Source organism: Onychostruthus taczanowskii, unplaced genomic scaffold (genome assembly GCF_017590055.1).
Source record: "Onychostruthus taczanowskii isolate IOZ18803 unplaced genomic scaffold, ASM1759005v1 scaffold71, whole genome shotgun sequence".
In the NCBI taxonomy this organism is placed as follows: domain Eukaryota; kingdom Metazoa; phylum Chordata; class Aves; order Passeriformes; family Passeridae; genus Onychostruthus; species Onychostruthus taczanowskii.
Genome location: NW_024504898.1, coordinates 3,009,475 through 3,034,382, shown reverse-complemented (window position 1 = coordinate 3,034,382; position 24,908 = coordinate 3,009,475). Strand labels below are relative to the sequence as shown.

The following is a 24,908-nucleotide window of genomic DNA, read 5'->3' as shown; positions in this document are numbered from 1 at the left end:
ATAATTTTTTTTGTCAAAATGCTATTTTTCTTTCCCCCTTAAATAATTTCAGGGAATCTGTCCTAAGCTCATTCTGTCAAAGAAGTCAGCTTTCGTAACAGTTTGAAGGTGTTGCTCTGGTGTAACTCTGTTACAATGATCCGACTGGTCATGTACACCTAATTCTGGAGTGGCATTAGTGTCAGACTTTGCACAAGGGCTGTACCAGTTGAGCCACCTTCACTCCTGTACCAGATTTCTTTGGCCATAACAAAGCGTCTTTAGATCTATCTTTTAGAGGTTTTAATGTCATATTAGGGTACTCTATGTCACCTCTATGCCTGTTTGTGGTCTCTTATAGGTTCACAGGGATTTAATCAGTCAGAATTGTGGATTTAACTGCATGATGGCAATTCTCAAAGGAGACAAAGCTCAGCTCCTTTGTTTACCTCTGCTTTTGAGCTTTCCAGGTCTGGCAGGATTATTGATGTTTTTGTGCTTCAGGTAAGCAGAAGTAATGTAAAACTCTAAGGGAGCAAACCTATTAAGACAAGTTTTCTCTTTTTTTTTTTTTTTGAATGCCAGTGTATTGTGAAGGGCAGTGTTACCTGCTGTCCTTGGACCTGGTGGAAGCTCATCCATAATGATGTGGCTGGGGGACTATCCAAGTCTAGTTTTATCCCTTGCTAAACAATATCAGAAGTTTTGCCTCCATAAAGGCAACAGCTTTGTATAGTGGAAGTCTTACATTAATAAACTACAAGAAAAGAGAAAGATCTAAATATTTTAGACAATTTTGTTAAAGGTTTTTCCTTTTGACAGTAAGTTTTTCTGACAGTGGGTACTTTAAAAAAGAATAGTTTTCTTGCTTTACAACTTGGTATTGCAATCCCCTACCCTTCCCCAATATATTTGCCTCAGAAGATTTTAAGAAGAAATAAACTCAGTTTTGTAATTTAGGAATTCTGATCACAAATTTGTCATATAAATGTTTTGCTAATTTCTGGCTTTGTTTTGGCACTGGCTTTAATTCCCATTGACTCCACCAAGACCAAAGCTTCCCTGCTTGTTTCTCAGAGTTTGTCATGTGTTTTGTCTAACTGAGTAGGAATGACTTTGGAAAAGGATTGACACAAGTTTCTCCTTCATAGCATTAAAAAAAAAAAAAACAACAGAACCCTTTCCAACCATTTAAGATCATCTTCAATGAAGAAGGCATATTTGCTTGCTGCTATGGGATTTGCAGCTGCAGAGGATGAAGGTGATGAAGTCTTGTTTACTGTGTTTTAGTGTCTGCTGCTTCATTAATCGTCATTTGATTGTGTTCCAAGCCTTGTGTTTTTGTGGTCTAAGGGCAAAGCTTGGGTGCTTTATTTATTTATGCAGTTTCTTTGCAGGGGAAGGTGACAGTTTAAGTGCTGGTGTGATGTCTGACCATGAAGGAACAGAGGGGCTTTCCTTATGAAAAATCACAAATACCAATGTGCCAAGTTTGATAAAGGATGTCAGAAGTACTTTAAATCACTGTGATAATCAGGTGAAGTTAACACTGTTACGTTTTTCTTGCCCCTTTTTTTTTCCCCTCTGGGAGCTGACATTCAGTTAAATACTGAGTAAATGGTTTTATGTGAGGTGAGCTGTTTATGAGGGTTATTTTTCTGTGGCCACTGAGGCCCCCTTAAGGGCCAGGAATATTCAGTATCTACACTGCTCTTTTCTCAAATTTGACACAGCTGGAGCATTTGAAGAAACTCAAAAGAGTGTGCTCTGTAGCCTTTCTGAAGCCCTGTGTTGTACACTGGTGAGCATCACAACTTAATGTATCCAGAAAAGGAGAAAATCTTCTTGCTGTCATCCAGTTATGAGATAACTTTCCTCCTGTAATGCAGGCATAAATTATTCTCAGTCTTTTTGCTTGTAGTTTCCTCTTTTTTTTTTTTTTTTTCTCCTATTTGCATTGACTAGGATAGGAACAGAGACTCAGCAGGCTCATTTGTTGTGTAAAAGCGGGTGGTGGTTTGAGCCATGAGCTCCTCCTGACACTTCCTAGCAAGTGGTGGTTGGTCATCCTGCAAGTAAATGGTTGAAGCAAAATATCACAACATAGATAAGAAATGCTTGCACAGAGTGGTCTTTTGGCGAAGTGGTGGGAATGACCGTAGGTGCTTAAGTGCTGTAGGTAGGCAGCAGCAGAGTTGTGCAATGGAAAAAGGTTTGAGGAAAAGGCAGAGAGTGGTGGGGCAGATTCTTGGTGGACCAGAGAGGAGGACTGGGAAGATGGGGTGAAAACTAAGGACAGCCTTTGAAGGTGTGGCAACTGCTGACGCCTTATGTGATGCTGAATTTGATGCCTGAAGAGTGCATATGAGGAGAGGAGGAAGAAAGGTCCAAGCATGTGTCTGATTCCTGAAGGTATGCTTTACAGGACTGCAAATCAGTAGTTGAATCTGTGAGAAGAGAGAGTTCTGGCATCATTCCCTGTTTGGTGTGTGAGCTGGCTGTCCTGAACATGCTGGGCACTTTGAATCTCACTGTCAAGACTTTCCATTTGCTGCACTGGGAGTTAAAACCTTGTGGGGTTTGCTGTTTCGTGTTCCAGAGCTCTAGCTTGAGTGCATTGAAATGCAGTTTGGTATTACTTTGGTCCAAAGTTTAAATATGTCCCTTCATTTAATATTGTCATTGTGTGGAGGATTCACATACTGCTTTTAGCATTTTTGACTCTCTTGTGTATGTGATGAGGTCATGGAACTTGCTGTGGGGAATATGGAAGTTGCATAGCTGTGCCATCAGAAACATAACATCTGTTATCTTACCATACTTTAGAAGTTCTCACACTTAAATTTTTATTTTTTATTTTAAGATTTCCACTAAAGTACAAATATAGTTGCATTAAATAATAGAATTTGGCTATGGAAAAAGATGCTTCTAGGTCATCTAGATTATTGTTTCTGAAATGTTTGTTTGAACCACCCTTCAGAAAATAGCATGGAACAGTACTACCATCATTCAGCTTCGGGAAATGCACACGAGCACATCTGTTTAGTACATGAGGTAGAAGTCGAATGACGTGGGTTGATACTTAAAATCCAACTGGCCAGCATGTGGCTGTGGCTAACAGCAGGACATGTAATGATCTCCTTCCTCAAGAACTGCATCCATTTTGTTTTGCTCATATCCTTATAAATAGCTTGGTTTTGCTGCTCTTTGGCTCATAGGCCTGTTTTCAAGTTTCTGGTAGCAGGTAGTGCCAAAATACTTTTGTTGTTTCTGCCTGTACCCCATTCCAGGCTTTGTGGATCAGGAAGCCTCCTGCCAGTTTCTGATATTTTTATCTTATTTTAGATCTTGTTCTGCAGCCTTCTGCCCGTGCATTTATATTCTCTTTCTGCTATATTCCTCTGTGTTGAGGTGCATCCTGCTGCAGGGAATACCTGCTCTTCAGAGGGAAATACATCCTGCACCAGGCTGAAGTAACACATCACCATAACATTTCTTCCCGCAAAAGAGGAGCGGGGATCTGAGCTGCTGTGCACTAACTGTCCTTGCATGCAGTTGTACACTGTAGCATCTGTCAGGGGTATCTGTAGATAGCTAGCTATATCCCTCAGTCTCTGATGTAGGGAAGAGAGATGGAATGGTGGAATAGCTACCTGGGATTGCTTTGCTCTCACCAGCATGCAGCGATACGCATCAGTTCTGTGGGGTATCTGATGCACAGTATTTGCTGCTCCGTGTCTGCATGGTGAGGTGCAGCCCCCAGTGCAGACAGTCCCAGCAAACCACTTTGTGCAGTGCTCTTTACACTCAAGTCCCATTTATTGTTGCCTTGCCCTCCGGCTGGGTTGAGAAGAGCTGAGCTCTGTGGAGCATGTTGTGTTGGCAGCACAGCAGCCAGGACTCTTGTCCAATCTTTGTTTAAACGTCAAGAGCTGCAGCCTCCAATCCTCCCCCTGGGGACGTGGGTCAGCAGTTCTCACTCTCAGGATGTTTCCTTAATGCTAAGTGTAAACCTTTCGGGTTTTGTCTTAAATTTATCCCATTACATTTCACCTCTTACAGATGCAGGCTTTTGTTTGAGTAGTTGTAGTCTCCTATCTGTATATGAAGAATGTAAATGACTGTGCATCTTAAAGTAGGTGTCTGTTCTGTTTATGTCTGTTTATGTTAGTAGCGTTTCCCTGTAAGGGCAGCTTTTTCAGCCTGACTCAGTTTTTTGCATGTGTATGTTACTTTTGTTGTGTAACAATGATTTTCAAATAATCGATAAGATGTTTTGAGTGTTTTGCAGAATGGTTGGCACTACACCCAAGCTAAATAACTGCTGTGTTGGGTCACCATCTGAGTGCCTGGGGCCCAGGACTTCAGAGCATTTCATAAAATGTCTTGATGTTACTTGTTAGTTGCCTTATGAAACCTATCCTTCTAGACATCCTGCTGCATTGTTTGTCTGAAGGTGGGGTAAGCCGCTGTGGGAAATTTTTTTCCCAGCAAGTTTTAATTGGTTGCTGGGAATGACTAAATCACTGGCTGTTATTAAGAATAGGCTTGTTGCTGCATAAAGGTGTCACAAAATAGTTTTGTGACAGTGGAAAGAAGTGAAGGTGCTAGAGAGTTGCAGGCTTTACTAAATGCTTTCAGTGTCTCTGATCTACCTTAAGGTGAGATGGACTGTCTTTAGATTTTTATAATGAAATTGTGAATTTATGCTGAATTACTTTGTTGGCTAAGCCAGTGTGGAAGGGGGGATAAAAATCGCAAAGCTGCAGAGTACTCACTGTAGTCAGGATTATTTAGAAGCTTGTGAAGAAGAGGAAGAATAAACAACAAATCAGTTTATTATAAGCAGAAATCCAACACTATTTTCTTCAAAGACTTTGTAGGGATTTTACAAAACTTTTCTTAAAGCTTACTGACTTTTTCTTTGCTACCTCTAATCACTGTAGAATAAGTATTGCCTGGAAATAGCTCTTCAGTTAAATATGATGGGTACTGTTTTGGTATTTGGATACTTGTTCTGTTACCATGTTTTCAGAACTATAAGGGAAAGAGTACCGTTACCTCCCTGCTTCATACTATATTTATAACCTCAAAGACTATTGGCTTTATTTATTTTGCTGTCTTGGTAGTGTTAATTTTTTGACCTGCCTTTTGTTAGGGGTTTGTGTGATGTTTACTGGTAGTCCATGGGGGGCTGTCTGTATGGGCTGGATATCTGAAACAGTCTGTAAAAAACCAGGAAATGATAAAATTTTCTAATACCTTTTCCACTTAAGCAGTGTTATATCCCTGGGATTATTTATGGAGGAGATGTGAAGCATCACAAGACCAGCTTTCTAATTCAGTTTTGAAAGTAATTTGTGAGGTAGGAATTGCACAGTAGATGATGCAAATTATCAGGCAATCCATATTATCAGAAGCTACCTAAGGAAGCATGGATTAGCTGAAATGCTCACAGGAATGTTTGTAGCTGCTGAGAGAAACTGAGAGGATAATTGCTAATTAGTTTCAAACAAGACAGGTGAATTAATATTTGCAATTAATGATGTGGGTAAAGGAATGAGGCCTCTGTTCATTCAATACCTGAATCAAGCTGGGTGGAGCTGCATGTCTGCTTGAGAAGATGCTTTGAACTCAGAGTTACTTTGACTGATTGGGGATGGAGTCTGGAAGGAGGGATTGGATGGGGCTGAGCAGGGCATGGAGGGGGCAGCTCTGTGACATAAAGGTTTGGCTGCATGCCTGCAGGCTGGGAGCAATGAGCCCCAGCAGCAATAATTGCTCACAGCCAGGACTTGAGACAACAGTCAGGCTGTTGCAAAAGCAAATCCACTGGAGTTTACATGTTGGATTATTATCTTCAACTCATATGACAGTAAAGGATATTTTTCTGTAAAAAGAATAGCATTTTTGTGTAGGGAAGGATTCAGATGGGAAACTTTGTCGAGGACATCACAACTTCATACTAGTTTTGTGTGCCAGCCCTGGAAAGGGTGGCGGATGAAGAATCAGACATGTAGAAGACATGTCCTATAAATAGAGGGTAGGAGAACTAACTGGGTTTTATTTAGTCTGGAGAGAAGTCAAGGACCTACTGACAAGAGAGTTAAGTTGGTGTTCAAACTGTGTCAAGAAGAAAGAGGTGAGATCATCAGGGTCCAGTGCTAGGAGAGACCTGGTAAAGGCTCGAGCAGTATGGGGAAAGGTGTGCTTAAAGTGCTGGGACAAACTTGCTGGCAGTGAGGGTCGCACAGTGCGGAAGGAGCTCCCCTGGAGAGACTCAGGAGCCTATGAAATGCAGAGTCTGAGTTCTCGGTCTTACCTGGCTGCCCGTTTTCAGGACCCTGGCAGATCTTTGTTCTGTGACCATCTCTGTTTTTGCAAATGGCAGTGCAGTGTGTGGGGTGGTCGATGAGAAAAGCACAAAGCTCTGTTTTCATCCAGTCCAGTTCTTGTTGTGGTGGCTTGGCTGTTGGTAAGCACTGTGGTAAATTACAGGGAGAGTGATAGTATAACAGTAGTGATAACTACAAAAATAGATCTGTGTTCCAAGTGGCCTTCTGTTGTTATAAGTTGTATTTTAGGAAATAAATCTTGCTGATGCTTTTTTCCCTGGTGACGCTTAGTTTCCAGGCAGTATTTATGAAAAGCTAGTGTGCATTTCTAAGTTTGTTTTCTGTGTCTACACTGTCCTTTAGCTCCTATATTTTTTTTTCTGTTTCTTCATGCCACAGTTTCTGTTGCTGGCCCATTACTTTTTCAAATGCATCTGGAGAGTAGGAGTTAAGTCTGTTGGCAGTCTGTGTGGAAGGGAGGGTGATCATCTGTGCATTCTTTACCTTGCTCCTGAATTTGCTGCTCACGGGGAGGTTGGTATTCTTCCATTTTTTGTAATCTGTTGAGGAAGAACCCCCTGATCATTAATTTGAGGTGACTTGATTTAGTGTTTCTTAATCAATATGTTAAGACAGCTTTTAAAGCTTTTAAAACAAGGAGGGGGGGAAATAGTATTTTGTGGGAGCAACTGTATTTTTCATCCCATTTTGTATATTTGTTCATGGTTGTGAAATAAGTAAAGTTGGGACTGAAGATTATGACTATACTGTAAGGATTAGAGAAAGAAAACAATTTTTAGTTGAACCTTCCAGTATTTCAGAGTTCATCTTGGCATTTGACTGAGCAAATAAATGTGTTTTTAATGAAGAGTTCAAAAATATATTAGTTTTGTGGTTCAGCTGGGAGGCAAAAGCTGTGGTTTTGTTCACACTTAGAAGTTGTAGGCTGTGTTGCATTTTAATGATGCCATTTGAGTTGCTACAGCCAGGACTTTGCTTGTGTTTCTATGGAAAACTTACATTAAATGGGTTCAAACGGGACATTAAAGAATTATCCCATAATGAAATATGTCATAAGAAAAATTCATTCAAAGTCATGTTTGGAGAACTTAGCCAGCCATTTATTAATTATTTACTTATTTTCTTCACTTGCTCTCCCTCCTCCAGCGCATTTTGTGGGTGAGGCTCTTGGCATTTCTTAGCTGGAGGGTAGAGGCAGAGTAGTACCAGCAGAGCAGCAGTGGGCTGTTAAAGCGAGCCCCTTTGGTCACCCCCACTCCCTGAGTGCCTGGTGTTCCTGCTGCCCCTGAGCTGGGTCCCTCTGGATGGAGCTGGGAGGGACCTGTGGATTGCTTCGGGCCACATGTGTGGTGGCGGTGGTGGCTGAGTGTGTCTGCTTATCTCAAGGTAAAAACCCGACCCACATAGTGTGATTCATGTTTCAGCAACCTTGGCTCTGGTACTGCTTTGATCTACTTGTGTTGCTCAAAGTTAATTGCTTAATGTGGGGTATAGCCAGAGAATGTCAGGAAGATGGGAAGAGGAACTTCGGAAGATTTAAAAAAAAGAGATAAATCCCCAGACCAACCAAGAACCTCTGCCCCCCCCCCCCCCCCCCCCCCCCAAAAAAAAAAAAAAAAAAACACAACAAAAAAACCCAAAACAAAACACCAAACACAAACACCAAAAACGCCCAAAAGTGAAACTTTAAATCAAAGAGAATTAGTACAGCCAAAACTTCAAAATTTTGCATATTTTGCATAGTCAACAGACAGGAGCTGTAATATTTTATGTGTTCCACTTCCCCACCATCCTGCCCCCCTCAGATTGTAAGGAAATGTTTTCTTTTGATGCCACAGCCTAACTTGAGCAACAATAGTTGTAATAAGTAATGGGATCTGTGCCACTCCTCAGTGGATGGGTGGTTGTATCTTTTTCTTGTACTCCAAATGGGTGGAGGAGCGCAGATGTTAGAGTATGGTGCTGACACTTCGGCCAGAAACTGCCTTATTTCAGTTAGAAAAACATTTTCATATCCCCATTTAAAATTCTTTTTCTTCTGGCAGGGTATGCAGTTATCACTTCCTTGGTTTTTACTTGCATCTTTGCTCTCTAATACTTTCTTGCACAGCTCATAGCTGTCCTGTTTTTGTTAACTTTTTGCTCTGAGGCATGGGGCAGACTGCCTGCCAGGACAGCCCTTGGTCGGGCTGCTGACATCTCTGAGGAGTGCTGGGACTCATCTGCTGGGTGTGACAGCTTTAATGCCTTTGCCGTGTGCATTACAATAGAGCACAAAACGTACATGTGCATCATCTTGCAGGAGGGAATGTGGGCACTTGGTAGAGGGAAAAATTCGTCCTATTCCCATGTTTAATATTGCTCAAGGCTCAGGACTAGATTAAAAAGGGCGAGTAAGCAGAATCCCTGCCAGGGAAGCTAAGCTATTCGGGATTGTCAAGGAGAGGTCTGGAGGAATGTCGTGGGGAATTAAATCAGGAGCCACATGGAGCTTTCCCTCTATGCTTATTTAGTTTGCCCTCCTGTGAATTTCTAAGCATGTGTGGTTCATAGAAGACCCTCTTGAATGAAGAAAGCATCCGTGTATAAGGAGAAATCACTACCTTAAGCCAGCTGAATGTGTGCATCCATCTGAATGTGTTTGTTGAAGTGGTTTTATTCCCTAAACAGGGTAGAGAAAGTACTAATTAAAATTTCATTTTGTTGGTATTGGTAAAGTTGGTTCTCATTCATATTAAGAGGATGGCAAAATCAACTTTGAGAATATTCTTATAAATTTGTTTTTAGCTGTAGTACTTATTGCATTTCTATCATAGTATGTGCACATGTAGCTGTTGTATTTCATTTTTCCACATATCAGATGAGAATTGTGGAATTTAAGGCTTTATATTCTGGGCATATAATTTGCTTGGGAAAGTTGCAATAAAAATTTAATACAACCTTCACTTACTTGCCAAAAATTAAATTGTAGCTCAAACATGAAATGCCTGATGTCACTCCTACTACCTAAAAGCACTCCTTTCATTTTTTTAGGAGCTTGTGATGTCATCAGCTGAAGCGAAAACATCTACCTCATGACCTGGCATGTAAGTGAAGGAGGAACTGACACTTAAAAATAAATAAATAAATGTGTGTGTTGGTGTTTACAATGTGTAAATTGAATCTATATACCTTCAACTTTCAGATATCACCTTTTGAATGAAAGCTTTCTGCATTTTAAAGGAATATAAAGTCTTTTAAAGGGGAGGAAGTAATAAAAGAAGCTGTTAACAGTAACATTTCAGCCTGCAGGACTCCTTAATAATCTCAGTTAAAATCTGTCTCATGTATCCCATAATGTTTGAAATGCTAGTAGGCATAGATGGAATAATTTTATCTTCAGTATTTACACGTGCTGCTTCTGTTCCTTTTTGTTCTGTGATTCTTTTCTGGATGTAAATTCTGATAGTTGTGATGAATGCATGGTGATACCCTTCCTAAAATTAAATACTCTGCTGGTACAGAAGATTTAGATTCTGTATATATTCAAGATACTTCATAGTGAACTTTCTGCAGCTTTGTGACTCTATTTTATTCCCTTAAGTAAGCAAAAATATTTCAATCCTCTGCAGAGGCATTTTTAGATTTTTTTTTTTTGTCTGCCCACTCTGCTTTTCTTTTATGTGGTTTAGAGGATTAAATTGCAGTCAATGCTTTGAGGGGCCAATGTCAGCGGTGAGCTGAGTGTTCCTAATTGGTGCCAACACCTGTCCCTCATTATGAAGCCTTGTTCAAGCTGTCCGGTGAACCGAGGTAACCAGTCTCCCTTGCATGTCTCTAATGTGATTATAAAGCCCTCTCCTCATGCAAGTTTTATTACTTATTCAACTTTTGGACTGATGTGGAAAGTAAAGCTAAGCCGAGCCATTTGGCTGGCTACCAAAGATTATAAGGAGTGGCAAAGAGAAGGGATTCACTCATCTCAATTTCAAGAATTTTAGATCAAAGCTTGCTTCTGTTACGACAGTTTAATTTTTTTTTTAAATGGGGGGAGGGGAGGACTGTTTTTTGGGATTTTTTTTCTAGTTTTTGATGTCAAATACTGTGAATTTAGAGACCAGATCTACAGACTCCAGCTGAGCTGTGAACATCTGAGTGCAGCTGCTATTGTGCATAACCCATTGATTTTCTGCAAATAGAGCTTTGGCCTTGACTACTCTTGCACCATCGCTTTGTCTTCGAGGGGTCAGGGCTTAGCAATTCTTTTCTACACAAAACCAACATCAGCCTCTCCTCCCACCTGATTCTGTGCTGTTAGCAGGGCTGTGATGCATTGTGCTTTGCCATTGCAGTTGGAAAAGACAACCTCAGATAGATTTCACCAATGAAATTGATGGATCACTATCATGTTTGGGCTTTACAGGCAAAGTTTAAGCATGGTTGCATTTTTTCTAAGTAGTTTAGGTGGGTTTTTAAGCATTTAGCTTGCAGAATTCAAGCGTGCAGCGATACAGTGCTGGCTGGAGGTTTTGAGTTATTTCCTTATGAGGGAGGAGAGAGGCAGAATAACTTCAGATGTGTATCTTGGAAAGGTTTGAGATAATAAACCTGTAAGAATCACATGAGAACCTATTAGCTATCCAGATTTGGAAAAACGTAAGAAAATGAAAGTGTAGTGGATTCTTAAACTTGAGACATGGAATTGGAAGTCTAGTTATTAAAGGGATTGAATCTCTGCAGAATAGAAGAGAACCCAAAAGAAAATCCCAAGTGGATAGGGCCCTAAGGTATAGGCTGTATTTGTACAACTGTTTATTTGATTTCTCCTTAAAAAAGAAAAACTAAAAATCAACAACTCAAGTACACTGGGAATGATCTAATCTTTTACTTAATAATTTTGACCAGAATAGTTCTGTGAACAGTAATCGATAAATTTTATGTCAGGTGTCAGAATCTCTGCTGATTGTGCTCATCATAATCAAAATCTTATCTGATAAACATACTCATTTCAATATTTATCAGCCTTCTAGACACCCATCTGATCTGTAGTCCATGGAGGTCAGGTTAGAAAGTGATGAATTACGAAACAGTGAAATCCATAGCACAAGAGGAATTAATGGGTTATGAGTATGTGTAGTTTCAGATGATTTACCTTACTCAATTAGGCCAGTTGCTGTCTCTGATAATGGTCAGCAGCGGACACCTTGGGAAAGAAAGCATTATAAAGTTCTATTGACTCTGCTTCTTGTAAAATTTTGATTTTGGGATTTCCAGCAGATTGACATGACATTGTGTTTAATAGCCCTTGTTCTCCATTTTGCGTAATTTTCTTCAGTCTGTTTGCTTTTCAACCTCTTCAATATGCCATAGTATGGAGTTTCTCAAAGTCATTTTGTACATTATGACTTTTATTTCCTTCATTTAGTTACTTTCCCTTGAAGTTTCTTCTGTAACTTTGTTTTCCTTGTCTACTGGGCCATGGGAAGCTGTGAGTAGTCTCTTCATTGTGTTTCTTCTCTTTGCCACTTAAAACAGATCTCCCCTCTTCTGCATCCTCCTTTCACAGATAGTCTGTTTCATCTGTTACCCTAAAGCCATGGTGAACTTTCCTTAGAGCTGCAGTTGGGGGTTCACATTTTACAAAGTACTTCTCCAATGGTGTTGTGGCAACACCACAAGATACTGCCTTGCACTTAGCCTGAATGAGCGATCCACTAATGTTGCTCATCCATAAAGCTTTCTCTGTGTCACTGAGTGGGTGTAGCAAATGAAACCAGACAGGCTTGTGTTGGTGCTTGTTGCTGCTGCTCTTGGGCCTCCACAGAAGAATGCCTCTCTTGCATCAATGTGCTGCTCTCCTCCTACAGTAGTTTGCTACAGGTGATTTGGGAGTGTCCAAGTACTGTATTTTTAAAGACATTCAATTAATGTGTATGTGTTCATCTTCTTCAGACCTGGAAGTGTCCCACAGGTGCTGTGGTGTGGCTGTGTATGTTTTAACTAGAAACCGTAGTCAGTGTTAGGATGGGCCACCAGCACTCTGCCTCACTGGCAGAGATGGCTGAGGGAGCAGCTGCATGTGCCTGATTTGTGATCTGGTACCTTATCGCTGCTTCTCTGTGAACAGCCAGTCACTTTTGGTGTTGCAGAGCTTGGGAGGTGGATGGCTGGAGGCTGGGGTGGTTTTATTCTGCCCCAGTCCAAGTGCAGGCTTGATTGTGCCTTCTCTCCTTTGCAGAGCCCCTGGTAACTGGTACAGCTGCAGTCTGCCCCTTGTCCTGCAGCTGGGCGAGGTAAGAGCCTGCAGAGAAGGCAGCTTCTTTACAGGTTTATGAAAACCTCCCTGACCAGGTGGAGTTGCACGTACAAAACATACCAGCTGCAGGTTTTGCATTGCATCATGGAGTCTTAAGAGTGATGCTGCTGTAAAGGTGGCTTTGTTTGTTTTGTTCAGTTTCATAGTTGTACTTTCAGTTGGAACCTCTTTTCCTGTTTCTCAGCAAAGATTTTAGTACTGCTCTTGACAGCATGGGATTCAGTTGCAGCAGCTGCAGCATCTTGTAGCTCTTACTATATGAGTAAACATGTAGTGAAACACCTTCCTACTTCCATGGCTTGTAGGCATTTCCATTCTTGCCAGTACAGGAGTGAAGACAAGAAACCTGCTTTGGAGGCAGACTCATGTCCTCACACCTTGGCAGCTTTGGAAGGTCAGCTGTGAATAGTTCCTTATCCTCAGGGGATGGAGAGTGTTCTCCTTTACTTTGAGTCCCCCCATTCAAGTCCCCATGTTCTTTGTGATCCACCCTGTGGGTTGGCACCTTTTCTCCTGTGCCAAAAAAGCCACGTGCATCAGCTCAGCTTCAGCACAGCTTGAGAAGGACATGTTTTCTACGAGGAACAGTAGAATGGTGTTGATCTAGTCTTAGTTGTTGAAATCTTACTTATTTCCACAGAACAGAAGAGGAAAGAGGAATTTAGAGGACTGTTAATGGTCAGTCCTGATGAGTGTGTCCCCTCTCTAAAAATATTAAAGTACTTTGGCTTCAACTTGGCCATTTGATGAGAAATGGAACCTGATGTGGTTTTCAGGATGCATCTCTTGACTGCTTTCCCAAACAAGATGTAGCATTTTTGAAACCTTGGGCAAATAGAATTGTCCTTTCCTCTTTTCAGGGTAGCATCACCCCCGTGAACAAGTGTGTTACTTATTTAGTCATTGCTGCAGCTCATGTTATGACAGAGAAAAATACTTATTTCTGCCTCTACTTTGTAGATAAAAATGGATAAACATCAGTTGGCCACAGTACATCTTTCATAATGTTTTTTCCCCACCTCAGTTTGGTGATATAGAGAAACCTGAAATGGTATTTATTTTTATAAATCTATTTTAAATCTTTGACTGAAAGACGCTCTGTGTCCTCTGATGTGTTATATATTACAAATTGTAATGCATAACATTGATTTAATTAACCAGACATTAAAATTAATTTTAAATCATTAGTTACCGAAACAGATTTTTTCTCTTCTTAGGTTTAAAAAAAAAAAAAAAAACTAAACTAAAAAGTATTTTAAAAAACTTTATAGAAGTGTTTTCTCATGCTGTGATGTTTTGACATGGAGAACCAAAATAATAATGCAATTGCATATATACATGTTGTGTGAAATGAAAATGTAGAAGAATATAAGTATTCAACCAGAGGTTTGAAGTACTTCAAATACTATTTAGAGTTCTGGCTGTAGCAGTACATGTACTTTAATTGTTCCTATCAAATGATCCCCTCAGTGCACTCTTTTTACTTGAGGAAAACTTTAGCGTTCAAATTTATTTCAACTTGTAAATAACAGTCATTTCTTGTCAGATAAGGAAAGAAATTATCAACCTAATGTTTCCTGCAGGAAAATAATTGTGTTCTTACTTTCTTTGTGTCGGGTATAAAGATGCATATTGATGTTTTGTGCCTTTTACAATCCTTCCTTCAGGTTTTGTTGGTGATGCAAAATTTTGCAGTGAAGTGGTTAGCCTCTTCAAAGCATTATAAGTAAGAAAAAAAATCAGTTGCAACAGATAAAATATTTAGTGCAGGCTGCTGTTGTTGGTTCTTTTATTTGAGATTTGAAAAGAACAAAACAAGAACAGTGAAACCTACTTTAATATATTTATTAGCAAGTACAAAAAAAATTATTATTTTAAGCAAGTGTTTTGTAGGATATAAGAACTGTTGCCTATGCTATTAATAGAAAAGTTGTTTTTCATAATCCCAAATAGCACATACATTTCTAGATCCTTCCTTCTTTGGTAATATTTCCTGCCTGTGATCCTAGCTGCAATACTAGTACCGTATTTTGTCATGAAAGCATGCATTAGTACAGCTGAAGAAAAAGATACAAGTGGGCAACTGCTGGCAGCATCAGGCAGATGGGGCAAAGTGGAGCTTCACTTGAACTAGTCTAATACTGGTTATTGCTTAATTTTCAATTAAGTAGGGATACTTCTATGGGGTTCCTTTTGTCCCCATCTCCTCTCTCCCTGCAGTTTCATCATTGTGCAACAGCAGAACAATACTTAGTGCATCACAAGGATTTTTCTGCTGTTTTTTTCCACATGTGCATCAGCACAGGAAGGGCAGTGAGTGGCAAGGTCACAGAATATGCACTTGGGAGACCTGGACGCAGCTGCTTGCTGATGCTGGAGGCTCCAGCGTGATGTATGGCTGCTCTGCAGCTCTGAAATGTCAGGGCTTTTAGTGCTTGCTTAATATGAGCTTATCATGAGGGTAGATATGGTGAGGACTGAAAAACACTTAGAGCCAAGGTAACGTGAATCATACCAGTTCTTAAAATAGAAAGCCCAGCTAAGCGCTGAGAGGTTTTTCTGCTCAGTCATATTGGTGAAGCGTGTGCTGCTCCTGTTTCTCACCAGTGCTTGGCATGCCCGTGGCTGCAGTCTCCTTGTAGATACAGGGCACGTGGCTGTCTTTGGGTGTTGAACCCCTTGGGTGGTCAGCCCCTTGTTTGCCTGGTTTAGCATAGGGTGTGATGACTTCTTCTGGTCCATTTTTAGTAGCAGTGCATCCACATCTGCCTTTCTTCAAAGCAGATGTTGTCCTTCGTTTAGTACATGAGCTTTGTGGGGTTTTCTTTTCTTCTTTTGTCCCTTGGTTCTTGAATGTCTTAGTGTTAAGTCAGGTATGAGTTTTCTTCCAAGGAAGCCCTGTAAAGCAGACAGAACATGTTCAATAACTGTGTCTCCCCAGATGAGGGCTCTTCTGAGTGGATGAGCTTCCAGATCATGAGGAGCTGGGGTAGGTGCTATTCCATGGCACTTGGTGCAGGTGCACTTACAGGGCTGTATGTGTGCTGGCCCTGCCTCCTGGGCATTTCCTTCAGGGATCGATTAGCTGCTGTGTTGTTTCCAACAGCCTGACAAGAGACAGTTTATGTGATGCTGAGCAGAGGAAGTGAGAGCTGTAGTGGCATCCCTCTGTTGACAATGTCATGCTGGTCACCTCAGCAGGTGGTGGTGCTTGTTTGTTCAGTATCAAACAAGCACCACTGCTTCCCATTGTGACTTTCCCATTGGGAACTTGTTCCTTGTTTCATCATGCTGGGGACTTCCTTGCTCCCCCAGGGAGGGATCTACAGCAATGAGATGGACCTGGCTGGGGTGGGCAGGCACAGTACCCTTCTGAGGGCTGTGACTCCCTTTTCTGAGGGATGTACCCTCATTTTAGCCTTTTCCCTGCCTGGGATTGATGCCAGAGGAGCTGGAGGTGGGTGTGAGGAGTGTTCACCGGGCTGCAGCCACGCAGACACACTTCAGGCATGTAAGCGTGGTGATGCCAGGCAGCACCAGACTGGTTGTGGTTCTAGGGAAGGAAGGGATTTGGGTTTTTTTTCCTTTATATTAAAAGCAGACTTGCATTTAAATGCAATACGGTATTTTGAAGGAAATAATTTTGTGTGTCCAAATCTCTGCTGCTGTTTTAAGAAAATAATAGTCCTGTTAATAAACAGCTGGTATAAAACCAATGTTGTGTTCAGGAGTAGAAAACTGATAATGAGGACTGAAGCAGAGAGTAGCTCAGAACCACGTACACAGTGGTAGGAGTAGAAAACTGATAATGAGGACTGAAGCAGAGAGTAGCAAGTACACAGTGGTGTATTTGCTTGAGTTAATGACAGTCTGATGTTGTTTAGTTTTGTTCTAATTGACTGCCCAGATCAGTATTGTCTTCAGGATGCTAATGCTAGAACTGCATGTTTAATGGACAGAAATATTTCCATCTAAGCCTGGCTCACCTGGCTGTTCTGTGTACAGGCCAACATGTGTAGCTTGTCTCAAAGATGAAAATAAGGCTGCTCAGTCGCTGCTGGGTGTCAGGAGAACACTGGGACATCAGTGCAGTGTAATTTCTTTGTAGCCTCCTAGAGAGTTTCTGCTGAGTAAGGTGGCGCTGCATGTTTTGCTGGTGATTTGTTCTTCTGAGGATTTCTGGTTTTCAACAAGCTGCTTGGTGTGAAGCAATTTAGAAGGCCTCCGTTGTAAATCTGCTCCCCTGCCCTTGCAGTGGGTCAGTGCATGGATGTGGTACCAGAAATTAAAAATGTACTTCTCTTTTCAAGGTAGGAAAGGTACTTGGAGCATGCTGTATTTTATTGTGTCATCAAAGCACATTATTAATGTGAAGTAGCATCACTTACCCTCTTTTTATACTTGGAAGGCAAAGTGATCATCACTAAGTACTTTGCACTAGCCTGAATGGTGGATCGTCATGATAGAAGGGCACATGAAATGATGTCAGGGTTCCCTTTTGGCCCATAATCCACAATAAATGTGTGTGTGTGATTATATTTGGGGTTTCTTCATCCTAGTTTTATGATCTATCAGATTACTTCAGTCCAGTTCAGAATTTAACAATTTCAGGGGATAAGTCATGTTGGAATATGATATTTTGGACTTCTTTTTTCCTTCTGCTTTCTAAACCTTCAGTACCTTTGAGGCAGCTCCTGAATTGCTTTATATAAAGATGCAGCATACAAGGAAGACAGAGTTTGAGACTATGTGTTATTGCTACTGCATTTCATATAGACCCATGTTATTAGCCAGATTGCTGTAATGTGCACTTCCTTGCTTGCTACAATTACTTACTGCCTAATGACAAAGGAATTGGCTGTTGCTGGTACTGCTGCTTCTAAAATCTGCTGCATTCCTCCTTTGTTGAATTACAGATTATTATGTTTATCAAGACTTAGTATGGAATAGTAGCAAGAAAAATTTTGTTTTGTGGTAGGCCCAGAACAATCTTCACAAAATAATTCATTATTTTATTTTGAGAGTTAGGGGAGACTAGGATAGATGTGGTCACTCTGTTATGGACTTCTTGAGTAGAGTAGGAGTATACTACAAATTTTTAAGAATTTTCTGGTTAGAGTGAAATAAAAGAGCAATCACAGAATTGTTAAGGTTGTTAGTTTGTTTGTTGATCATCCTCTTCTGTGAATTGTTTAACCTTTCAAACCTTTTCAGTGTAGCAAATATTGCTATGCCAGGTTCTGACTATTTTTTCCAGTTTATATAGCCTTTTTGTGAAATTGGATAGGATATTAAAAAATAATAATAAAAAACCCAAACACGAGTGATCTCTCTTCCTCTAGTTATTTGAAAGGTTGTATTAACTCTATTCATATTTCGTAATTTCCCTGGCAGTTGACTATGAAATCTGACCTATTTAAATGGTTTTACTGTACTACATTTCCTGGAGACCTTTCAAGATAATTTGCTTCCTAATCTAAATTTAACAGTTACATAAACCACATTTTGGAGACTTGGAAATTGCTACCTACTGCATCTGCCTTTTTTTTTTTTTTTTTTTTTTTTTTTTTTTTTTTTTTTTTTTTTTTTTTTTTTTTTTTTTTTTTTTTTTTTTTTTTTTTTTTTTTTTTTTTTTCTGGTAGACAAGCCATATTGTAAAAATGTAAGTACAGAATTTTAATCTGAAATCTGCATGTACCCTGTCTTTTGGTTTTCATACATAGATGCTGTATCTCTTTTTAATAAAATAAAGTAGGTTACTTTTTGTCCCACTTGAAAATTTCCATAGTGTTGTGGCCAATTCCATTTTTGTCAGGCTATTTTAAGATGTGAAGAAGTAAAATCTCACAGGTCTAGGATATATTTGCTTAACAGTTTCTTGAATTTTCTGGTTCTGTCTTTTCCATCTTTATAGGTCCTAACAGGTACTGAGTAGTGTATGGATGTGTTTAACCTTTGTCTGCAACAAACTGAAGCCAGGAAGCACGGCTATTCCTTGGAGATACTGTTTTGTTCAGAAATCTTGGCTGGCTGTAAGGATTCATTTTGTGTGCTTGTCACTGATGTCTTTCCTAATATGCTGTACAAATTCAGACTCTGTGATATCTCATCCTTGTGTCTGCTGTTACTGATGAACTATCCGGAGGACTGCATTAGAAAAAGAAGCTAAATGTAATACTTTATTTGGTAGATTTAGTTGTTTACTCTGATGTAAATTGAAAATGAAAAAAATACTTGTTTGTCTTGTTTCAGCAGGTATTTGATATGGGTTTTTGTTTTGGATAAGGCTCTAAATTTTGTTACCTGTCTGCACTTACATGTGCTGCTTGAGTGATTTTTTTTTTTGACTAAACCATGGTAACTAGCTTTTGAAAAGTGGGAAGTGCCTTAAGTCAGTGATACATTGATTCTCTTCAGGGGCGGGAGAGACTGGTGGTGGTGGCAAGTGGCTGCTTCGTGTTCACTTTAGCAATGCAAATACTTGTGAACAAGCAAAAAGGAGCAAATGTAACTTAGAAATCATTAATTGAAAACGTATCCCTTAGATTTTTGGAGATAACAGTGTTACTATCTTAAGATTCTTGCACATGCTGGCTGAGGTGTTGATTCCTCTTAGTTTGGGATTCATGTTTTAATTTCAGCCAGGTGTGTTCAGGGTGGCTTTTTCCTGGCTTTCCTTGAAAGTACAGTGATGTGTTGGATGCAAGCATTGATTCTGTCTCCAGGGCAAAATTTCCAATATGTGCAGCAGACTTGTGGAAGCCAGGGAAAGCTGGCAGTGCAGTGTTGCTGTCTGTGGCTGTTTTTTCTGGTTGTTTTCTGCTTAAACACACAGAAAGGTTCAGGGCATCTTGACCTGTGTTCAGTTGTTAAGGTGACAGCAGGCAGTGATGCTGATTTCTCTTTTTTAAAGTTGCAGTTTGTGTCTTAAGCTGTTTCAGACAGATTGGGCGTAAATCTGCAGCCATGGTTTCGCAGGTTAGAAGTGCAACAGGTATAGAATATGGTTCAAGTTTAGGAATAGCTCATTAATATTAAAAATGATGCCAGCAAATGTTTCATTGTAGTAATTGCCTGCAGAGTTGAACATTTTTTTCCTTGTGACGTGATGATTTCCTACTGCTGCTTCTGTTTTTCAGTTTTCACTTAGAAGATCCCTGAAAGTGAACATGTTTAGAATTTGTGTATGTTGTCATACAAGTGATTAATAAGATGTTAGTCCCTCTGTGCATTAAAAAAGAAAAAAAAAAAAAAGAGGGGCAAAACCACTTAATATATTATACTTGTATTTTGAATGGTAATTTTTGAGGTAATCTGTGCTTGCCTATAATGCCTGTGAACTCTTGAAGTCCACAGTGGAATCACCCCTACTTACTTTCTAAGGTAGCGAGAATCATGATCTAGTGACTGAGAAACAAGGATTTTCTCCAGGCGTTTTGGGGGGAGGGGGGCAGAGCCACAATCTCTTCTGCTCTGCAACAATGTTTCAGTCTTGAGTTGCTTTACACTCCCTTAGCTTGTGCACTGAAACTGCTAGAGAGTGTCAATGCTAAAACTTAAGTCTGTTCAATCAAGAAGTTCATCATGTCCATTGGCAAAATTCCTGGACAAACTGAAGGATGCCAGTCTGCTTTGGGGGTTTTGGACTGAAGCTGGGAAAGGTTGGCATCAATTTTCATGGCAGGGGGGAGTATTTCTGAATTGAGCAGCTTCTGATTCTTCTCCATTCTTCAAAGGCAGGTGAAGTGAGGCAGGAGCTTTCCCACTGAATGGATGTCACTTTGGGATCCCTCTCTAGTGTTTAGGGAATGGAAGCATCATTATCAGGGAGCCTTTCTGATGAACCCTCATGCCTTGGGGTGTAAGTGAGCTGGAAGTTGTGTGGCAGTCCCAGTGTACACAAGGGGACAGCAAAGTGGTTCTCTGTTAAAAAGAAAAGTGAAATCCCCTGTAGAGGTGGTCTCTGCTGAATGGTGCTGACGCTCTGGGTCCTCCTGCATCATGTGGAGACATAGGGTGAATTTGTAGCCTGTTAGGCACTTAAATAACATGACTTACCAAACAGCACACCTGTAATTTGTTGCAACTGTGGATTTTTGTACACTGTTGATGTGGTTAACATTGCTGAAAAAATCAGATAGGAATCCAGTACTATAACTATTCAGGGCTTTTTTGCCCTCAGTGACTACTTTTTCTGTTTCTGTCTGCTGTCATGGAGGTGTAAATCTCTGCCTGAGCTGCTACAAACCCAGTTCTCAAATAACAGCTTGTTACTTTTGTTTAGTGTGTGTTTGTTTGTTTTTCTACTCTCATGGAGTTTTTGCAGAGGTGAGCTTTCTGTTCTAAAGGTTTTGTTACACTTGCCATTTCTATGTAAGCTGTCTTTGAAGTGTAGGCATCTCTGCTCTTCTTTCCTAGTCGCCCAGGCAGAAGTCCAGGCTTCCTGGGTGTTCTGTCCTGTAGTTGTCCCTCTCAACCTCATGTTTGACCCTACTTTAATTGAATGCTCATGTTATGCTTTGCACATAGCTGTCCTTAGTACAGAGTGAAAAGATTTTATTGCTGCATATTTATATAGGCTCTAAGAGATGGGAATCGCCTGCCATAAGCTTTCAACACCTTTTAACAATTGTTAAAAAATTCACCTGAACATAAAACCAAAGCAAGTAGCAAGCACTTCCATTTCTTGCTAAGAACTGGAAGTGCTTGCTACTTGGTAAGAAATGGGAGTAAGGAATACTGCTCAACCCACCTAGACACTTGTTTTTGTTGTTTCCCAAGGTCTTCTAATGTACCTGATGGTCTTTAAGGCAGGAAATGGAACCGGCCAGCAGATAAATTGTCATGGGCAGAACCTGCAATTTTTAGGGAAACTTTGCATGCTCCAAGGGGCTGTGTTTGGCCTGGAGTGCAAGCTCTCAAATGGGCAGTAAGTTTTATTTGCTCTTGTTTAAAATCTATCAAATCCTTTAAATTAAAATCTATCTAATCCTTAAAATCAAAATCTACCTAATTATTTAAATTTCACAAGCTGGCAATATGAAAGTAGTCTTCTGGACCTGCCTTCAGTACCCTGCAGCAAACTTCAAGTCTGGTGCCCCCAAAACAAGTACAAAGACACGTCCTTCTGACCCAAGTGCCTTCTACGTGTCAAACAGCTTTTGTCCAAGAACTTCATGGAAGTTTCTTCATCTGTACAAGCTACCTTACATTGCTTGCTGGAAGCAAAGCCCTGTGCTGTTTTGACACTGGTCTGCACATATAGCATGGCTACCTTGTCTCCCTATGTTGCCTGATCTGTGAGAAGGTGAATTAATGTGAAATTATTTCTTATGTAAAGAAGTTTTATACCTTGTTTAAGTGATGATGCAAATGACCTTTGTCCTGTGTCTTTGTCTTCCCCCCAGGTTAAATACCTGACTCAGAAATTCTGTATCTGCTTTCTTGATAACTGGAAGCATTGCTTCCTTTGTCAGCTTTCTGGAGTGTGGACCATGTCTTTTTATATAACAGGTTGAAAGGATTGATTTAAACTTTGAGTGATCACTGCATTTAGATTCAGTAAACTCACTCTCTTGTATACAAAGACTGCTGAAATTTTCCACTAAATTAAACACTTGTGCCTCAAACAATTCAATTTCAATCTCTTCAAAGCCTTTGGGCAGGCTTCTCTTATCTGGAGATCTTGTTTATCCCGTGGTATTTGGATAATCTCAAGACCCATTGTACAGTAACTAATGTAGAGTGCTTATCAAATAGGATATTCAGATGTGTTGTTTTTTTTAATGGCATGTGGTTATGTTTAAGCAGTGAAGCTGTTTACACTTCAGGTGTAGCCAAGCTGGCACTTAGAGTACTTCAGACATTTCAGGTTCAGCTATCTGTAATCTACTTGAGCATATGTTCTGCTTAAAAAGAAGCAGAAAAAAACCCAAAACAGTGTTCTTGTATATTGCTGCAGAATTACTTTTTACTTATTTTCCGTATTGATTTTTTCACTCAATCCATTAAAGACATAGGGGTGATTTTATTTACTGCTATTAATTGTAAATTGTTATTGAACCTTAGTTAACAAATGTGACATGGAATATTATAGAGTGGCGGGACTAATAAGAATATATATGGATTTTTCTTGGCACTTGTTTAGAGTATATAGCTGATAACTGTTTTGATTTTTCTTTTATTAAGTAGTGGTGCAGAAAGTTCTTCCTCTCTCTCTGTAGCATTACATGTTGAAAAATGAATCTCAAAAAGTTCAAAACCTTTTTTTAATGCAACTGGTGCAGTGCCACTGAAGTATTTCTAGGTGATACTCTTGATCACTTCTCAAACTTCTGGAAACCACATTGCTTATGAAATAAATGGTGGTCAGATGACTTAAATGGCATCAGACACTGCTTTCTATGATTGTCGCTATTTAAAATCTGCCTTTTGCTTTGCATTGATGCCTTAAAGTTTGTGTTTGTTTGTTTAGGTTTTTTTAAGGTGTGCTATATTTCTAAATCTTTGCCTTGCTGTGCATCCACCTTATTTCCTGGCCTCCACCCGTCTCTCAGCTAGCTACTGCCACCATGGCAACTCTTCCTCCAGCTGAACAGATGGGACACTGAGTGGAGCAGTGCACCGCTCATGCCCTGCCGGGAATCAGCTGCCGGGTTGCACTTCTTTCTGCAAAATTAAAAGCAGGCTCTGCCCAGCAGAGGCATGCTGGTTTTGAGGGTGCTCAGTTTCACAAATAGTATTGTGATCTAATAGTTGCTTGCAGAAATAAAACATAGTGACTGAACTGGGATTGTTTCTATGCCTGAGACCTCTTCAGAGGAGCTTTGCCTTTAGTTTGAAGAACTTGGCATCAGCCAGCAGCCAGTGATTTTCTGGTAGAACAGTTGTCATCAGCTTGTTTATTTTCTCTTTAGGATGCGTCAGGATGAAACGCCACAGGCATCTAAGCACCAGTGACAGTTCAGACAATGAGAGTAAGTAATACCTGCTAGTTTTTCTTTGGTCTATCACCCCCTTGTGGTTTCCCTCTGTGGTTTGAGGGCAAACTGTTTAACCTCTTAAAAATGAAAAAAAAAATATGTTTCTTGATTGATTTCTTTTTGCATTTGTGGTCTTTGGTGTTCTGAATCATGTTATAGGAGGAAAAAAAAAGGCAAAGGATCTTACAAGGGGAGTTTTGAGTATACTTAGAATTTTAGGAGAAACTTGTCTATCTTTCTCATTCATGGTTGGCAAGAAGAAATCTGTAAATCAAGAGAAATTGTACTGCCCAGGGTTCTATTCTGTGATTATTTTTTAAAAAAGAATCCCGTTGTCTTGTGGTATGCAGAGCTTCAACATTAAAATAGTTGGGGGTGACAAGCTACTTGAGCATTAATGTGTTAAAATTATAATCAGTATATTGATTGTTATGTTATCTCATACTAGTTCTTGATCTACTCCACTTCAGTCTGTTCAACAGTTTAGTATGAAGTCACACTTCAAGTGTTTCTTGGCAGACATCTGCCTGAATATCTTTCAATTCTATCTGCTAGAAACCCAAAACAGAACAACCCTGTGTGACAGGGTCTTGTTTGTTTCTTATAAGCCTGTGTCTATCTAGTAGCTCTATACGTAATAATGATTCATTGTCTTATTCACTGTAAGTCATTGATGTATCCTCTGCTGAAATAACATTTTGCCAGAAACATCTAAGATATCACACGATGGGTTTTTTGCATCTCTCTTTAGCACATTTTAGTATCATTGCTTTATTCTTCAGGGGGGTTTTTTTGAGCATTTTCAAGCTCTGTTTTCTTCCTTCCACTTTGTTAGAAGGGAGCTAAATGAAGGAAAGCAGTCTGTCTGCTTATTTCTGTTTACTCATGCTTGTATTGGGCAGAGCAGAGTGTACCCATAAACTTGGTGTGCTGTGGTTTTATAAAGAACGAGTGGAACAGGAAGAGCTGAAATTAAGCCTACAGACTGCCTAACAGGTTTTTTTTGCCCACATCTTGTCAAAAATTGTAATTCAAGAGATTGGAGGGCCTGGTGTTTCACTGGAAAAATTAAATGAATTGAACTGAGCCATAATGATCCTTTTTTATTTCTTCTTTTTTTTAACAGGTCCTTCCACTTCCTTTTCTTCTTGTTCTAAGTACAGGAGCAAGTCAAAAACACCAGCAAATGAACAAAAGAAGCCTGCTGAGGTAAGAACTGGGTTGGTCACTGGTAGTTTTCTTTCATACAGTTTTCATGTTTCTGAGCCTTGAAGAAGTGAGTTATGAATCTAGTGC

At 40.0% G+C, this 24,908-nt stretch overlaps 1 protein-coding gene across 2 annotated transcripts in view; it reads left to right on the top strand.

Annotated features, from left to right (window-relative positions):
- JADE3 (jade family PHD finger 3) overlaps positions 1-24,908 on the top strand; it is a 62,556-nt gene that overhangs the window by 8,118 nt on the left and 29,530 nt on the right. Inside the window, exons 1-3 of one of the 2 annotated variants that reach the window (XM_041422145.1) lie at positions 9,382-9,421; positions 23,547-23,606; positions 24,739-24,821. In XM_041422145.1, coding sequence (XP_041278079.1) covers positions 23,558-23,606; positions 24,739-24,821 — 132 coding nt within the window. In that variant the 5' untranslated portion in view covers positions 9,382-9,421; positions 23,547-23,557. Of the gene's footprint in view, positions 1-9,381; positions 9,422-23,546; positions 23,607-24,738; positions 24,822-24,908 lie in introns of those variants that run through there. The other variant, XM_041422144.1, reaches the window with a different exon arrangement.